The 14,411-nt window shown below is 54.9% G+C and overlaps 5 protein-coding genes across 5 annotated transcripts; 4 read left to right on the top strand and 1 right to left on the bottom strand.

The window, feature by feature from the left end:
- Positions 1 to 71: 71 nt before the first annotated feature.
- Positions 72 to 1,499, bottom strand: GNI_160670 (hypothetical protein; the record flags this gene model as incomplete). The annotated part of the gene is made up of 1 exon (XM_011134725.1): positions 72 to 1,499. The coding sequence occupies one exon, from the start codon at positions 1,497 to 1,499 to the stop codon at positions 72 to 74; it is 1,428 nt and encodes a 475-aa protein (XP_011133027.1).
- A 354-nt stretch (positions 1,500 to 1,853) lies between these two features.
- Positions 1,854 to 2,819, top strand: GNI_160660 (putative transmembrane protein; the record flags this gene model as incomplete). The annotated part of the gene is made up of 1 exon (XM_011134724.1): positions 1,854 to 2,819. One exon carries the CDS (start codon positions 1,854 to 1,856, stop codon positions 2,817 to 2,819), a length of 966 nt encoding a protein of 321 aa, XP_011133026.1.
- Positions 2,820 to 2,882: 63 nt separating this feature from the next.
- GNI_160650 (hypothetical protein) lies at positions 2,883 to 4,025 on the top strand (the record flags this gene model as incomplete). Its single annotated transcript, XM_011134723.1, has 1 exon — positions 2,883 to 4,025. One exon carries the CDS (start codon positions 2,883 to 2,885, stop codon positions 4,023 to 4,025), a length of 1,143 nt encoding a protein of 380 aa, XP_011133025.1.
- A 7,536-nt stretch (positions 4,026 to 11,561) lies between these two features.
- Positions 11,562 to 12,449, top strand: GNI_160640 (hypothetical protein; the record flags this gene model as incomplete). The annotated part of the gene is made up of 2 exons (XM_011134722.1): positions 11,562 to 12,230; positions 12,285 to 12,449. The coding sequence occupies 2 exons, from the start codon at positions 11,562 to 11,564 to the stop codon at positions 12,447 to 12,449; spliced, it is 834 nt and encodes a 277-aa protein (XP_011133024.1).
- Positions 12,450 to 12,625: 176 nt separating this feature from the next.
- GNI_160630 (hypothetical protein) lies at positions 12,626 to 13,309 on the top strand (the record flags this gene model as incomplete). Its single annotated transcript, XM_011134721.1, has 1 exon — positions 12,626 to 13,309. One exon carries the CDS (start codon positions 12,626 to 12,628, stop codon positions 13,307 to 13,309), a length of 684 nt encoding a protein of 227 aa, XP_011133023.1.
- Positions 13,310 to 14,411: the final 1,102 nt, after the last annotated feature.

The raw sequence follows: 14,411 nt of genomic DNA, 5'->3' as shown, positions 1-14,411 counted from the left end.
ATGCAGACGATGTTGGCTACCCCAAAAATTGGCCTGCAATCAAGTCGCTCTGTTTCGATGTATCTCCTGTTTCAAGACGAGGAGGGGCGTGGATTACTAAGGCCGCATAGGGTGGTAATTGCGGCACAACCAACCCTCCAAGCGAAATCGCTACCCTGTTCGCTAGCCATCCGGTCTGCCGTTTCCCTCACCGCCTTTTCGTACAGTTGGCGGAATACGTCTTCTGGGATCGAGAACTTGAACGTCGATTCCTCCGTTGAACGCAGGACGTCGTCTGGCGACTGACAGCTTTCCGCTGCGTGGTGCTCGACAAGCAAGTGTGTAAAATGTTGAATGAGTTGTTCCTCCGTCCACGCCAATTCCCGGAGCACATAGATCTGGTAGTCCTCCAGGCGCTTCACGCCCACATCCGCTGCCACTGGAAAATGGGTGTCCGGATCCCTAGATTGAATTGGACCCCAAGATTCTATGCCCGAAGATTCCGAAGGTTCCTGTCGCCGGGTGAAGAAATACGAGGCTATCATGCGCCGTCGGCACCCGAGATAGGTGCTGACATAATAAGCGTATAGGTCACGCGTTTCCTTAATTGCCATGGTGTAGATCCACTGCGCCATAGTCGTCTGGTTGCAGAGCCTCCTTGCTATCTTGTTCAACCTGCAGCGCGTCTTGTAGCGGACGCGGCACACTGCAGATTTCGGGCTTTGATTGAGGCCCGGAACAAGTGCTTTGCGAGCCCGGTTGAAGGGTCGCAGGAACTGCGACAATTCTTCAACCATAGGCTCAACGATGTCATCGCGCATGGCACTCTCACCGGCACTCCCATAACAGAGCCACTGAGCTGCTGCTCGGTCGAGTGTTTCGTCAGAGAAGTCCGGAATGTAATGTGTCTTTGTGAACAGCGGTGAATGTTTCTTCAGGTCCGAAAACACGTGCACGAAAGCCTGTGCTGGTGACCAGCGCGCAAGTACGGAGAGACGTTGCAATCTTTGTTCCGGTGACATAGCATCTCTCGTATCGAGGTATTGAGCCCAATAGGCCAAAGTCGCAGCCGACGACAAACGAACACCGGCATTGGGAGGCCACGGGGGGAAGAATTGAGGCTGACATTCGGACCAAGGGTGAGGCAACCGATTCGTCTCGTAGGCTTCTCTTAAGCGAGTGACTACTGCACTCGCCCGTTTTGAGCCCGAGTCAACGTCGGACCAGAACCGTTGAGCAAGCCACTCGAAAACGTCTGAAAAAAGAGGGTCACTAAGTTGTTCGTATTCCTCCACTGAGCCGTGCGTCAGAGCAGCGGATACACATGGGTCTCGCGCGAAAAGACTTCTTTCAAACCAGTTAAGAATGTCCCGCTCTTCGCCACCCCCAAGCCGACGTCTGAGGGTCTCCGCGGTACTGTCCCCCCAGGCACCTTGCAACCACAAACTCCAAGACCACGAGTCGGTAGCCAACATGGTGGCAGCGTGCCAACTAAGGTGACCCGACCGAGAACCTCTCATGGACTGTTTCTTTTCCGAACCGGTAAAACCCTATTTCCGGATGTAACATGGCGCTGTAACAAGTCCGTCCGCAAAGTGTTGGTTCGGCCTCGTTGTTGGCAACTGCTGGGCCATGTTGGCAACTATGTTGGCAACTACCACCTTATTGGCGGCTACCACCTTGTTGGCGGCTACCACCTTGCTGGCTGGGGTCAATTTAATATTAACAAGGTTTTAAACAACCTAATTTTATCGGCTGTACAGAACAAGGTCCTGAAGAAAAGACAGTCGCAGGAACATATTGCAGGAAAGGATGTTTTCAAAGTTCGGCAGTTTATTTTTAGTCTTTAATGCGAGCGCTTATTTTTGGGATTGATGAAGGCTGCCGTAGCTGTGAATGCGAGCAAGATAGGGGAGTTGTTAGCGGCTTTGCTAACGGAGAAGCTGATCCAGCCGGACCTTGATGAAAACACACGTGCGCGATTTGTGATGATTGGTGTAGAAGGAGAAGATTACACTCTGGCTCTTGTATTAGCTCCTGAGGCCGACATTGAGAGGTTGGATGCTCAGGTATGGGATGGTGATCCGTCTGACGATGTGAGCTTGGTGAATGACGGGTCGGGAAGGTTCGACTTTTGCAAAGATTCAATGAGACTTCGAGTGTTCAAAAACCCCGTTGCGCCTGCTCCTTACACCCATTCTGTGGTATGCAATCAGCTCAAGGATTTCTTGAAGACCATGGAGCCGACAGCGGACCAGGAGCAGACTGCGGAGCAGACTGTGGATGATGGGGAGTCCTGCAGGGTTCTGATGCAGCCGACACTTCAACACGTGTTTAGTCAGCAGACGACCCACATTTGGCTCGATGTGTTCGGTAGAACAGAAGGCGAATTGGTTCCCCAGGATACGGGTGACGATAAGTTATATATAATCGCGTCTATAAAGCCGGCATTGGGCTGGCTCTTCTCGTTGCTGCGGGACCTGCCGATTGACTGGATGGGTGCAGTGCATAGGTCGTCTATCGACTACGATCCGCTAAGCATCGAAAACCCGCCCGACTGGTTGGTTGCGATGCAAAGGTCGGTAGTCGATATCGACCAACTAAGCACCCAAGACGGCTGCGTGCCTTGGATCACCGATAGCGACAGTGACTCCCAATACACGGTCTGGCGGCACCCAGCGGCCGGTACACGTACCTTTTGGACGACGGTGATAGTTTCGCTCGGCGTCGTCGTACTATGGGTTCCGCTGTATCACTACGGAATAGACTCCACTTTCGCCTCACTCCGCAGGCTGACCGGACAGCCATCATCATCATCATCATCATCATCATCATCATGATGGTGGCTCTAAACATGCGATGCTGTGTGCGTGCGATCTTCAGTTTTTTTTAAGTGAGAATTGATGAGGACTGTAGTGGGTGTAAATTCGAGCAAGATACAGGAGCTGTTGGCTGTTGTACTCACGGATGAGGGGAGACGGCCGCAGCTTGGTGAGGACACGGGTGCCCGAATCGCGATTGTTGGCGTGGAAGGAAAGGACCTCACCTCCGTTATTGTACTAGCTCCCGAGGCCGAGCTTGGCAGGCTAGATGCTCAGGTAACGGGATTGGACCGCGAGTTCTCTGAGATGAGCTTGATGGAACAGGGGTTGCCAAAGTTCGACTTGTGTAAGGACTCGAGCAGGTTTAGAGTTCTCCATAACCCCGACAAGCCCGGGCCCCATACACAGCGTGTAGTGTATAACCAGCTCAAGAAATTCTTGAAGACCGTGAAGAAGAATGTGGATGAGACAATAGATGACTCGGAGACCGTAGATGAGACAATGGCTGGCTCAGAGACCAAAAATGGCTCAGAGACCAAAAATGGCTCAGAGACCAAAAATGGCTCAGAGACCAAAAATGGCTCAGAGACGACCCAGGTGTCGATGGAGGAGCCAGTGGACTGGCCGGAAGCCGCTAAGGTTTGGATGGACGTTTTCCCCAAAGGTAAGGCCGACTTAGTCTTCCAGGATACGGGTGACGATGAGTTGGAGGTGATTGCCTCTATGAAGCCGCTCAAGAGCCGGTTGCGGGAATGCCTGTCGGTCGTGCCGGAGGAGTGGCATGACGCGATTCGAAGGTCGGCAGTCGATGACGGGTTCGTTGAAAACTTGGGAGCCGGATGGGGGACCAACTTGAAACTGCTTGGTTTGGGATTGTGCAGTGTCGGATGCTTGGTAACGCTATGTTATGGGCTTAGAAACGGACTCGGATATTCTTCGGTTTCGGATGCAGTGACGAAATATTGGCTGGATTGTACCCCTCATCTACCTAACTCCTACAAGTTGACAAGTCTGAGTTCACTAAAGGAGGAGAATTGTACCGAGACGGCTGGCGGAGGAATGCTCCTTTGCGAGTTCAAAGGCAAATGGTCAAGAGCAGAGTATTTCTGCTTCCAGTACGGCCCCAGAATGCCGATTGCACTCCCATTTTCTGCTCTCAAAGATGTTCTGGAAAGTATGAAAGGTGACTTCAGCTGTGTTCCGTTGTGTCCCACAAATCTTTGATTGGACCGATAACAATTGGATTACAGCCTATTTTTGGATGACTATCGGGTTCGATCTTACACGATCCGATCTTGCACGAACAGATCTCACACGAACAGATCATTTTTCTGAAAAAGAATTTCAACTTAATCTGTGAATACGACGAATTCATGCGCCAGGCTAACGTCAACGCCATCGGAACACTTTTGTTGCAGCATTGCATCGGTTGACTTGGCACTCGCGTCGGTTTGTCAGCACGAGCTCACCCACGTCCTTTGGCGCAGCCGGCAGCACACACTCAGCTATTGTCCTCTTCAAACTTCTCTTCCTCGTTCCACATGAACTCCACGTTCTTCTTCAGCAAGTCGGTTACACCAGAAACCCTATTCGCACCAGAAACCCTATTCGCACCCGAAACCCTAGAATATGTTTCTTCAAGTACGTACGTATCAGAACCCAAAAACCACCTTGGTTCACTCACGCATCCATGGTCTCTAACAGCGTGTCCTCCTGCTTCACGAACTCCTTTCTTCAACTTCAGAGCAGACCCGCATCACAGCACCTCTCTAGTACCTGTTCCAACCGTTCGAACAACGTGTCCATGTCATTCGCATACACAACTATGTCGTCTACATACACATTCACCTTGTTCCCGATCAGTCCATCAAAGCCCCGATCCGTAATCTGCTGGAAGAGTAAGGGGGAGTTCTTCACGCCAAAGGGTGCCACGATGTAATTGAGTGTGCCTCTAAGCGACACAAACGCCGTGTATTGTGGACTTTCCTCGCCCAGATTCCAGCTAGACACACGTGTGCTATTTGTGACCAGCAGCCAATTGTAGCTGCTCCGATTGTAATGGTATTGGATAAGTCTTCAAGGTCATCCCCTTGTTGACCGCTAAGTCTTCTATGTCAGCGAAGTCTTCCAAACCGTTGGCGGGGATCTTGCTCTCCATCGTTGGCCACATCTACTCATCAGTCCAGAAGCACCCACACCTCCGTCCGAGACAATCCTGATCCTCGAAGTAGGGCCATTCATAGTTGTCGCCCTCGGCTCTCTCCGTCACTCTCGGCAGTTACTTCGGCTTATTTAATTGGACGGCCACTTAACCGCTCGTCCAACGCTGGCAGCACTGAGGAGAATTGCCGCCGTCACGGTGTGCGGCCGGAACCTGTCTGTGGTGGGCCGGGGTATCGTATTCCTGTTCTGCGTCGCCGTGATGGCTGTGATGTCAGGTAGTTGCCCAATGACATCTCATGTCCACAACATTCGGCATAAGGAAGGTGTCTCTTCCAAAAGGTTCTAAAAAAACCACCCAGCGCCTTCGGTCCGACTCACGACCCTTTTCGGTTCACGACCCTTTTCGGTTCACGGCCTCCCTTCGGATCGTCAACCAAGACGCTATATTCGTTGACGGGCACGTCGGAGTCGGAGTCGTAACCCGGGTCAGAGCGATCGTCCACCAACCAGTGACCTACCGAAACAGGTCGAGAGCCGCCAGCCACACTTCGCATTTCGCCAGTCACGTTTCCCCCACGGCTCGCGACCCCTTCCAGGGCCTACCGCCCCCCGAGGCCCCGGTCGACAAAGCTCTCATGAGTGCCGTATTCACAGCGTTGAGCTGTCAGCAGAGTCAGTAGCCAACCTGTGTGCCACTGGACCTGGAGAAAGTAGTAACCTAACCGCACGGCCTGAGTTGGTTATGACGACCTCATTGTTAAAGTCTTGCTGGGTGACGTAGGCAGATTTCCGTTATATATCCTTTCGCAAACAAGCTGTTATGCAGAGCATGGAATTTGCTAAATCTTAAGATAGATAGCTGTGGTGTATTGGCCGAACTCATTGGACGAATGCCTGGGGTGTGGGTTCGTTTCGTTATATCCTCCGCCTGTGCTTTTTCGGGGATGCCCCAAAAAACGATCATGCGCCTCGAACCCACCACCTTCGGCTCTGGCCTTTGACTCTAGATCTTCGTGTCTAGATCTAAGTGCAGGACCTCCTCACGGTCGGCCAAGCCGATGCCTTCGTCGGCCATGTTGTGGCACGAGTCATAACCCGAGTGAACCAGGCGGTCAAAGACGCACAGGACCACCTGGTCGCCGATCATGAGTACCCCCCCGGTGGGAACCTCTCCGGCTCCCTCCACCACTCCCACCCGTCCCTGCGACTCTTTCCAGGTCATCCGTCCGCGGTCCTGGCTCGATCTACACTAACATTCCTGCCACCGCCAGAAGCGCTTGGGCCAAGGGCAGCACCGCTGCCAGGCAGAGACTCGCAGACACGCTGTGTGAGCTGCATCGCTATTGCCGTCGTCCCGGTCTTCGGCGTCGCTGCGGTCTCGTCCTCTACGTTCTGCGAAGACCGCCGTGTTATGGACTCGAGTTGGGCGTCCTCACTTCGCTTGAACCTCCTCACCTTGCCCTGGTGTACCTGGAACGTTGAGCCTGGCTGGCCGTATTTTTCCAGCTCGACGACTTCCGTGCGGGGTGTGTTTACCACCACGTGTTTATCTCTGAGTGGGTCGTTACAAAATGCGGTGAGTGGCTGCATCTACCATTAGTTCCATGTCTCCGGTATCTTGTTGTCATACGGCCTTGAGCACGTTGTGAAGTTCTTGGTGACAGGCTTCGTTGATGCCGGTTTCTTGTGGTCGGTGCGACGCTGCGGTCGAGTGCTTACGTCCCAGCTGGTACGTTGTGTTTGCGCGAAAGGCTCCTCGGAAGCTTGTGCCGTTGAAGCCGGTATTATTCGTGGGGGTCCGAACGGGACTACCCAGTGCCGATAAAAGATCCTGAAGGTCTGCATGGCGTCCACCGTTGGAACGATGTTGACCATCATATATCGGGTCGCGTGGCCGATGATGACGAGGATATTCCGGTCGGCGTCTCCCATGTGTGTTGGTCCCACGTGGTCGTATCGCGACGTGAACGGCCTTTCCCAGCGTCGCTGTCGGTAGTCCTTGCTGGTGCACCGGCGGTGTCTTCAGTCTCGCGCAGACGAGGCACTCTCTGATCATTTTCTCGATGTCCTGGGCGCCGCCGGGCCAGTAGTATAGGGCTTATACCCTCTTGCGCGTCTTGCCGACTTCCAGGTGGCCACACGGACCGAAGTGCAATGCGATGACCAGCCATGTGCGCAACTGGCGGGTGATGTAGATCTTCTTTGTCCTGAGATGGATCCGCCATAGGCCGTTGTCCTGGTAGGTTGGGGTTCCCCTCCTCGGCGTATGCTTTGACGAAGTATTTCTTTGTCGGGGGTGGGAGGTTGAGCGGTCGGGGGTCCGGTCCAATAGTCTCCTTCGTCGTCCCCGGCGTATTCGCCGAGCCAGTCGACTGTGTTCTTGGATTCGCAGGAGATGAATTCGGCGTCTCCTTGCACCTGTTTGAGTAGAGCCCCGGTCCCTAACTCGGACGCGTCGGTCTCTATGATGTACTTGCCATTGTCGGTGGGGGCATGCAGCGTGACGGTGTTCTGGATGGCGTGTCGGAGCTGGTCGTAGGCGTTCTCGTGCACGTCCCGCCACTCGTAGGTCTTGTCCTTCTTCAGCAGGTCAAATAGCGTCGCCGTCATGTGTGAGAACTCGGGGACGAAGGGTCTCAGGTAGCCGCACATCTCTGGGAAGCTTTGTAGCTCCTTCTTGCTGGTGGGGGCCGGTGCGTGGACGAAGGTACCTCCGGCATGTCGTCGGCCAGACGGGCATAAAGGTTCTTCTCCTGGACCTTTATGCCCGTCTGGCCGACGACATGCCGGAGGTACCTTGAAGGCGCAAGTAGGAACCGGTCTCCTTGCACTGTTCCAGGAAGAGCTTAACCCGCTGCGGTGCGCTGTCAAAGTCCTGTCCACAAATGACGATGTCGTCAATGTAGCAGAATGCATTTTCTTCTACCAGCGGCGCGAAGCAGGAATCCATTGCGCGTTGGAACTCAGCGGGCGAGTTTTTGATGCCGAATGGGATGTCATTGAACTCGGAAAGGCCAACCGTAAAGGCGGTAAGCGCCCTACACCCCTCCTCGATTGGCAGATTCCAGAACCCTGAGTTCATGTCTAGCGTGCAGTAGTATCTCTGTCCGGCCGCTCGTCGCAGGTGGTCCCAGATGCGTGGAAGGGGGTAGGAGTCTGCGACGATGACCGCGTTGAGCCTGCGGTAGTCGACGATGTTACGGGATCCTGGCGGCGGTATCAGGGCTCTGGACACCGGGTCGAAGATGAGTGCGGTCACAACCGCCGGTGAGACGGAGAAGGTCGGGCTTGCTCCTACCGCATGAGGTTGCCCGTGCGCGGTGAGCAGAGGTTCCGAAACCCTTCCTGTCTCGCCACCGGTTGTGGCCGGCTCACCCGACCCGGTCGGTCATCCTGACCCATTTGGTCCGCTTGTGTCGTCGCTGGATGCGCCTCCATCCGTGGCTCGTTTCGTCCTCACGGGTCTGCCTCGTCCCCGCTGGAGTAGTTCTAAGGGCTCCTGATGTGACACTTGCCCCGTGACGCCACGACAAACCATGTCGTCTACCACGTTTGTTACGGGATCCTGGTGGGCGGGCGTCCCGGTATCGAGATGTCCATCATCTGCAGCGCCTCATCTGGGCTAATTTTCTCTGGCTTGTTTCACACACACTAAAATTCCTCAGCCTAACCAAACCCAACTGAACCTAGCCAACCCCCAATGTACGAGCTGTCAAAGATTAGTTTTTATCTAAAAAGTGTGTGCGCACACATTCTCCCATAGAATATTCCACATCACGCCACCCTTCAAATATAGATACCAGTACATCTCTTTTGCGTTTGTGGCACGGGTTAAGCGAAGGAGGCGTTCTCAACTTAGCTAATCTTGGTGGCGTTGTGCTGCGAAGCCGGACCCATCGTTCATCACTCTCGAACGGAGCGTCATGGTCTTCAACGTTACGATGACGCACCTTCATTCCCCGGTCTTCTTCTTTACAGAGTGAAGAGTGGCAGCCCACTCGCTTTTGGAGGGTCGGATGAGTTCTTGCCCCAGTTGCTTGGCGACCTGCTTCACACTTGACCTCTGCCACCCTGAGGTCTTCCAACGTGTCATTGAACTCCTCCAGGAGCTGCCACAGCCGCTCACGGTGCTCGCCGTCCATCTGCTAAAAGAGCCGTTTCTGCTTCGCGTGGGCCTGCCGTGGGCAGTATGTCCATGTCGGGTGTGCCCAGCAGGTTGGGCGGGTCATTCGGCGGCATGATCGTGGAGGTGACGTCCTTCTTGTGGTCGCCGATGCGTGTCTCGGTTGGTACTGTGAGGGACAGGATGCCAAATCCTAGTACTGTGCCGTAGTAGACTGACTTCGGCTCCGGTAGCTATAAAGAACTGCAACAAAATACCGCGCGCCCGGGCCTTTACTGAAAAGGGCTCTCATCCGCCTTCCGATATTCTTTATGGTTTTGTGTAAGGCTGCTTAAACTACGATAATCCATGTCAGGAGGGCTCTCGTGGACTGCTCGGCTTCCACGTCATCATTAGTCCACATCTCGGTGGCTTCCGCTGATGCTAGGCGTCCTTCACTTCGACTTGGAGGCGTCACGTTTCTGTCACAGAGTGGCCGGGCTTTCCGTATGCGTCCTGGTAGCACGTAGTAGAGCACACCTTTCTCAAGTGTCCCACCCCACCGCAGTTGTCACAACGTGGGTTGCGTGCTGGGCATCCTTCTCCGTGGCGGGGAAGTCCGTAGTTGTAGCAGAGCCGCTTCGTTCTTATTCGGCGTGGGGAGAGTACGCTGTCAATGTCATCTTTCGTTGTGACGACGGCCAGCACCGGCGTCCCTCACCAGCTGTTGGTTATCTTCTGCAGGACGTCGAACAGACTCGGCCCAGTGCCTCCGCTTCGGAGACGCCACGTCGAGGATGCGCCGCTCCAGGAATTTGCGCGATATGGCACCCCAGGACCGAACTAGTCTCACGTAGGGCGTTAGTCTCTGGTTGAGCAGTTCCCTGAGTTGTTGGAAGTCTCCAAATTATATGGTCACAATCGCCACGCACGTGTTGGCTACGTAGTTGCTGGTTGGGAACATTCTCGTGGCAATGTCCGTAGTCATTGCTGAGCGCCGCCGTGGTCTGTTCCTTGCCACTAGTCCCACATAAACTTTATCGCCCACTCCGTGCGAGCCGTTCGTGTCTCTGCCGTCTCAGACACGACGATCTCAAAAGGGATTTTTATACATATCTTTGACACAACTCATCCCCACGACTATACCGACAAATGCAAGGACAAGTGCCGGACATCACAACCATTAACAGCGACGCCGAACCCAGGGACAACGGCAACAGCGATCCCCACCCACCGTGGAAAACTCACTGGCGACAGCTGCTGGACCCGCGGGTCGGGTACCCTGCTTCCCGCCCTCCGTTGACGAGCTCTAAGAAACGTAAGGAGTGGCGGGAGAGCCTGTACAAGTGCAAGTTCCCCGCGTTTGCGTGCCCGACCGAGGTGGAATTCGAGGACGGTAGACGCGGTGGCAACGTCTCTGAACGAGGTGCGTACCACATACACGCCGAGACGCTGGTGACGGACATCTGGTCCTTGTTCCCAGTCGAGGTCAGGTCGCGCTTGGACCTCGTAAATAGAGGCGAGGGGTCAGGGTAGGGACGTCCGTGTGCGAAGCAGCGAAGACCCCCCCACCCTGACAGCACGCTGTGTGAAGTCCGTGTTGTGTCCGTCGTCGTCGGAGTCGGTCCACGAGCCCGGTAGGCTGCATCGGTTCGTTCGACTTGCGGCGCGTAGGGGGCTACGGCCGGGATCGGAGCTGACGTGCTGAAGGGCTGCATCCTGGCGGCCGCGCCAGACGACGATTGGGCGAAGGCATTTTACCAGGTCTTGAGGTCGTAGCGTAGGTCAGTTCTCGAAGCTTTGCGGCAGTTGTCGCCGATGATTGAGCGAGGAGCCCCTCCTGTGTTGGCGGCGAGGTCGGACGCGGTCCGGGTCGCCCTGCTAGGGATGACGAGGGTTCGAACAGATGTGGCGGCTGCGGCCGTAGTAGCCACCAGAAGGCATGCCCGAGCCATGACGACAAGTGCTGGAATTGCGGTCGGGGGGGTCACTGGCGGGTGATGTGTGACAGGACCTACCTGACGGATCAGGACGCCGCCCTGAGGGCGTTCGTAAGTCGGGGCCGTACGACGTTACAGGTGAGAGGAGACGGCTCCAGGCGCGACTACCTACGTGCAGCCAAGAAGTTCATCACCGCGGAGATTGAGAGCGTCGTAGACAGAGGCGGAGCGACGATGTGATGCAAGAAGACCCACAACAAGCGAGGGCGGTTACACCGGTTACGAGACCCGCACAACCAGGGGAATGAATGGGTCCGACCAACCCTCTGCTGGTGGAGACACAGATAAACAGAATTCTACAGGGACACGGTGCGGGCCTCAGCTTATTGAAGAGGGAAGACTGCGAGCGGGCGGAGGTTGCGCTGTCAGCGCCGACTGAGGAGATAGCCACGGTGATTGTTACCGGTCACATGCTCGTCACGGAGCCAGACGAGGATTGCGGAGCTTGCGGAGGGCAACATCGAGGCGCAAGACGCGTCTGTTCGGGTAGGACACATGAGCCCTACAGACCGCACGAGGCCGCGGAGCTTGTTAGTGCGGTACAGGGATACGTGGGAGTCGCTGAGGGTGGCACAGGCCGGGTGTGAGGCGTTTCACGGTGAGGGGACGGCCGTACAAGTCGCGTATGAGCCGCCTGGAGCCGGAGCTGCGAGAGGAGCGCAGGTGAAGAAGCAGTTGGAGCTGGGTGTGATCAGGCCGTCAAAGAGCGAGTGGGCCGCAGCACCGCACTTCGTCAAGAAGAGGACGGGAGAGTGGCAGTGTGTGCTGGACTATAGGCGCGTGAATGAGTCGATGAGTTTCAGTGTGAGGTGTCAGCAGAAGGTTGACAATGTCAGGAATGCGGAGGCTCCCGCCGACGTTCGCGTGAAACGGGTAGTAGACAAGTGGGAGGATTACGTCGCCTTGGCTCACTTCACTGTGAGGACGGACCACGGGAATCTCCGCTACCTCACGGGGGTCGACAAAGGGAAGAACTTCCGATGGACCGCAGCGCTCAGTCAGCTTGACTTCACACTCGAGTTCATGCCTCAAGAGAAGAGCTGTATGGCGGGTTGGCTGTCGCGCTCCGCTGCCGAGGTGGCGGACGACGCGATCATGGAGCGGATGGCGCTCGAGGGTGCGGTTATGGCACACGTGGGGGCGTTGGTACACGCGAGCAGACCAGTGAGAAGGACTTCATGGCGGCGTACAGGCAGATGCCGGCTGAGGGCGTGGTAGGAGTCCGGAGAGATGGTAAGTCATGACGTCACACGACTTCAGGAAAGGAAGCATCACAATGGCGAGCTTTTGCCGGCCTCCTACCGCTCTTCACGTGGCGAGTCGTGGGGGAGTGGTGAGACGGGAGGGCGTATTGAGACGCAGAGACACGAACGGCTCGTATGATAAAGTTTTTTGAACTGACCTGAAACTGACTACGATGGCGGACAGCACTGGCAGCGGTACCACGGACTCGAGCTCGGGGTCCAGCGGGCGGGCCGGCTCATCAGACTCCACTGAGAAAGAAAAGACTGGAATGAGACTCGACGAGCGAGAAGAGGTTTTTTTTGAGAAACATTAAAATGAGGGGATTGAGTTCGAACATTTCTGTAGACACACGTGTGCTGCTGTCTAGTGCGGTAATAACATTTGAGGTGAATGACATGCCGGTGGATATGGTCAAGGCATTTAGGTCGCTAGAACCCTGGGACCCACTAAGCCAGGCAACGAGGAGTTGTTTCAACCTTCTCGAGCAAGTGCCGGAAATGGAAGCAGGGTTGCCGGCCGCGGAGCACGTGGAGTTGTCTACGGGGGAGCTGATCGCATTACATAATGCGGTTAGGGTAAACCAGGATTTGCTTAGGAACGTTCTCTTGTCGGGGTGTGCCTGCCTGCTTGCGGTACACCAAGTGATTCTAACGCACCCAAAAACGTGTGGGGCTTCGGCAGAGCTGCGGAAGACCATTGCGGCGTGGGCCGGTGGGGCGCGCTGCCCGACTCCTGCAACCAAGGCTAATAAAATCAAAAAGCTCAAGTTCTTTCTACTGTCACTTACCCGGTTTTTCGAGACGGATGACAAACATGTCACCGTACCCAGATACCAGCCGTGCAATCCAGGGGCGGTTTTGAGAGGTGCGTGGAAAGACGCCAAGGCCAAACTAGATCTCGAGGGCCGGCTTTCAGCGGGAAAGATAATGGTGGATGCGGCGACTGTCGACGAATACAGAGCGCGCATGGGAACCCTCGCTTTACCCATTTCCAACTGAGGGGCTGTGCCAACTCAGTCAAGACGGGGGATCTACCTGAGTGCGTAGCGCTCGGCGGTGCCCCCAAGGTCCAACCTCAAGGTTCGCGCGTGGGACCCTCCGATTTTTTGCGGCCCACAGATTTTTTCCAGAATATTGAGGCAGGAAGCTGGACCACATTTTTGATCAAACGTGCTCGCGGTAGTGACGCAGCGGAAGACGAAAGTCAAGGCGTCGGAGAACGAAGGGCGGGTGACCCGATAGTAACTTGTAGCCAGCTGCGTTCGTCGGGTCTACCACCACCCTCTCTACCCTGGTTGCGTTGCTTTAAACGGGCGGTTTTAGCCTATCTACTTCCCAAAAAAAACCGTTCGTTTCCTGGTGCAAAAAAGTCTTGTCCGTTATGTCCGCTATGTGACTTGGAAAGGGTTGGGGCCTACGCATCGTAAAGAATTGGGGTCGGCGAGAGCACTGCGCATTCAGGCCTCCAGATCCAGTGACTACCGCCAATTGATCTGTCATGAGTTGCGTGGGGTGCCAAAAGGTTAGAGAGCTTGTACCGTCAACCAAAAAAAAACAAAGCGGGCCGACGGGTCCTGATCATGGGCCTTGACTGCTCGTCACCGACGACAGGGTGTCGGAGTGACATCTGAAGAAAACATTCTAGAAACTATACTACTTGAACATGAAGAACCTCACTACTTTTTATGTCTTATTCGGTGTTTCGTATGCAGGTGACTGCATCGCACCTAATGTGGTAGGTGTTAGTGGCTGTACAGTTTGCGAAGCACCGGAGCTTCAAGGTGGCTCATGTGTCCGGGGTGAAGGTAATAACCAGAGATGGCTTCAGTGTTACTCGACGATTGAACAGTGCTGTAACGATCCGGAGATCTTAAACAACCTTACTCCTGACAACTGTGTCGCCGACTTCAACAGCAGCTCTAAGTGCGACATGTATGTGTCGAGAGATAGTACTTACACTAACACGGCCTGCCAAGATGACTGCAAGACTGTGGAGTCGGCAGACAAAGATCCGGAGAAGGATTCAACTCTCCAGAAGAAGTGCATGTACGAGCATTTTGAGGTTGATAACAATAACATTGTTACTTCTGGAGTTTGTTTT

This window comes from Gregarina niphandrodes (assembly GCF_000223845.1).
Source record: "Gregarina niphandrodes unplaced genomic scaffold scaffold00049, whole genome shotgun sequence".
NCBI classification, from domain to species: Eukaryota; Apicomplexa; class Conoidasida; order Eugregarinorida; family Gregarinidae; genus Gregarina; species Gregarina niphandrodes.
The sequence above is the reverse complement of the archived record's forward strand: the minus strand, read 5'-3'. Positions and strand labels throughout refer to the sequence as shown.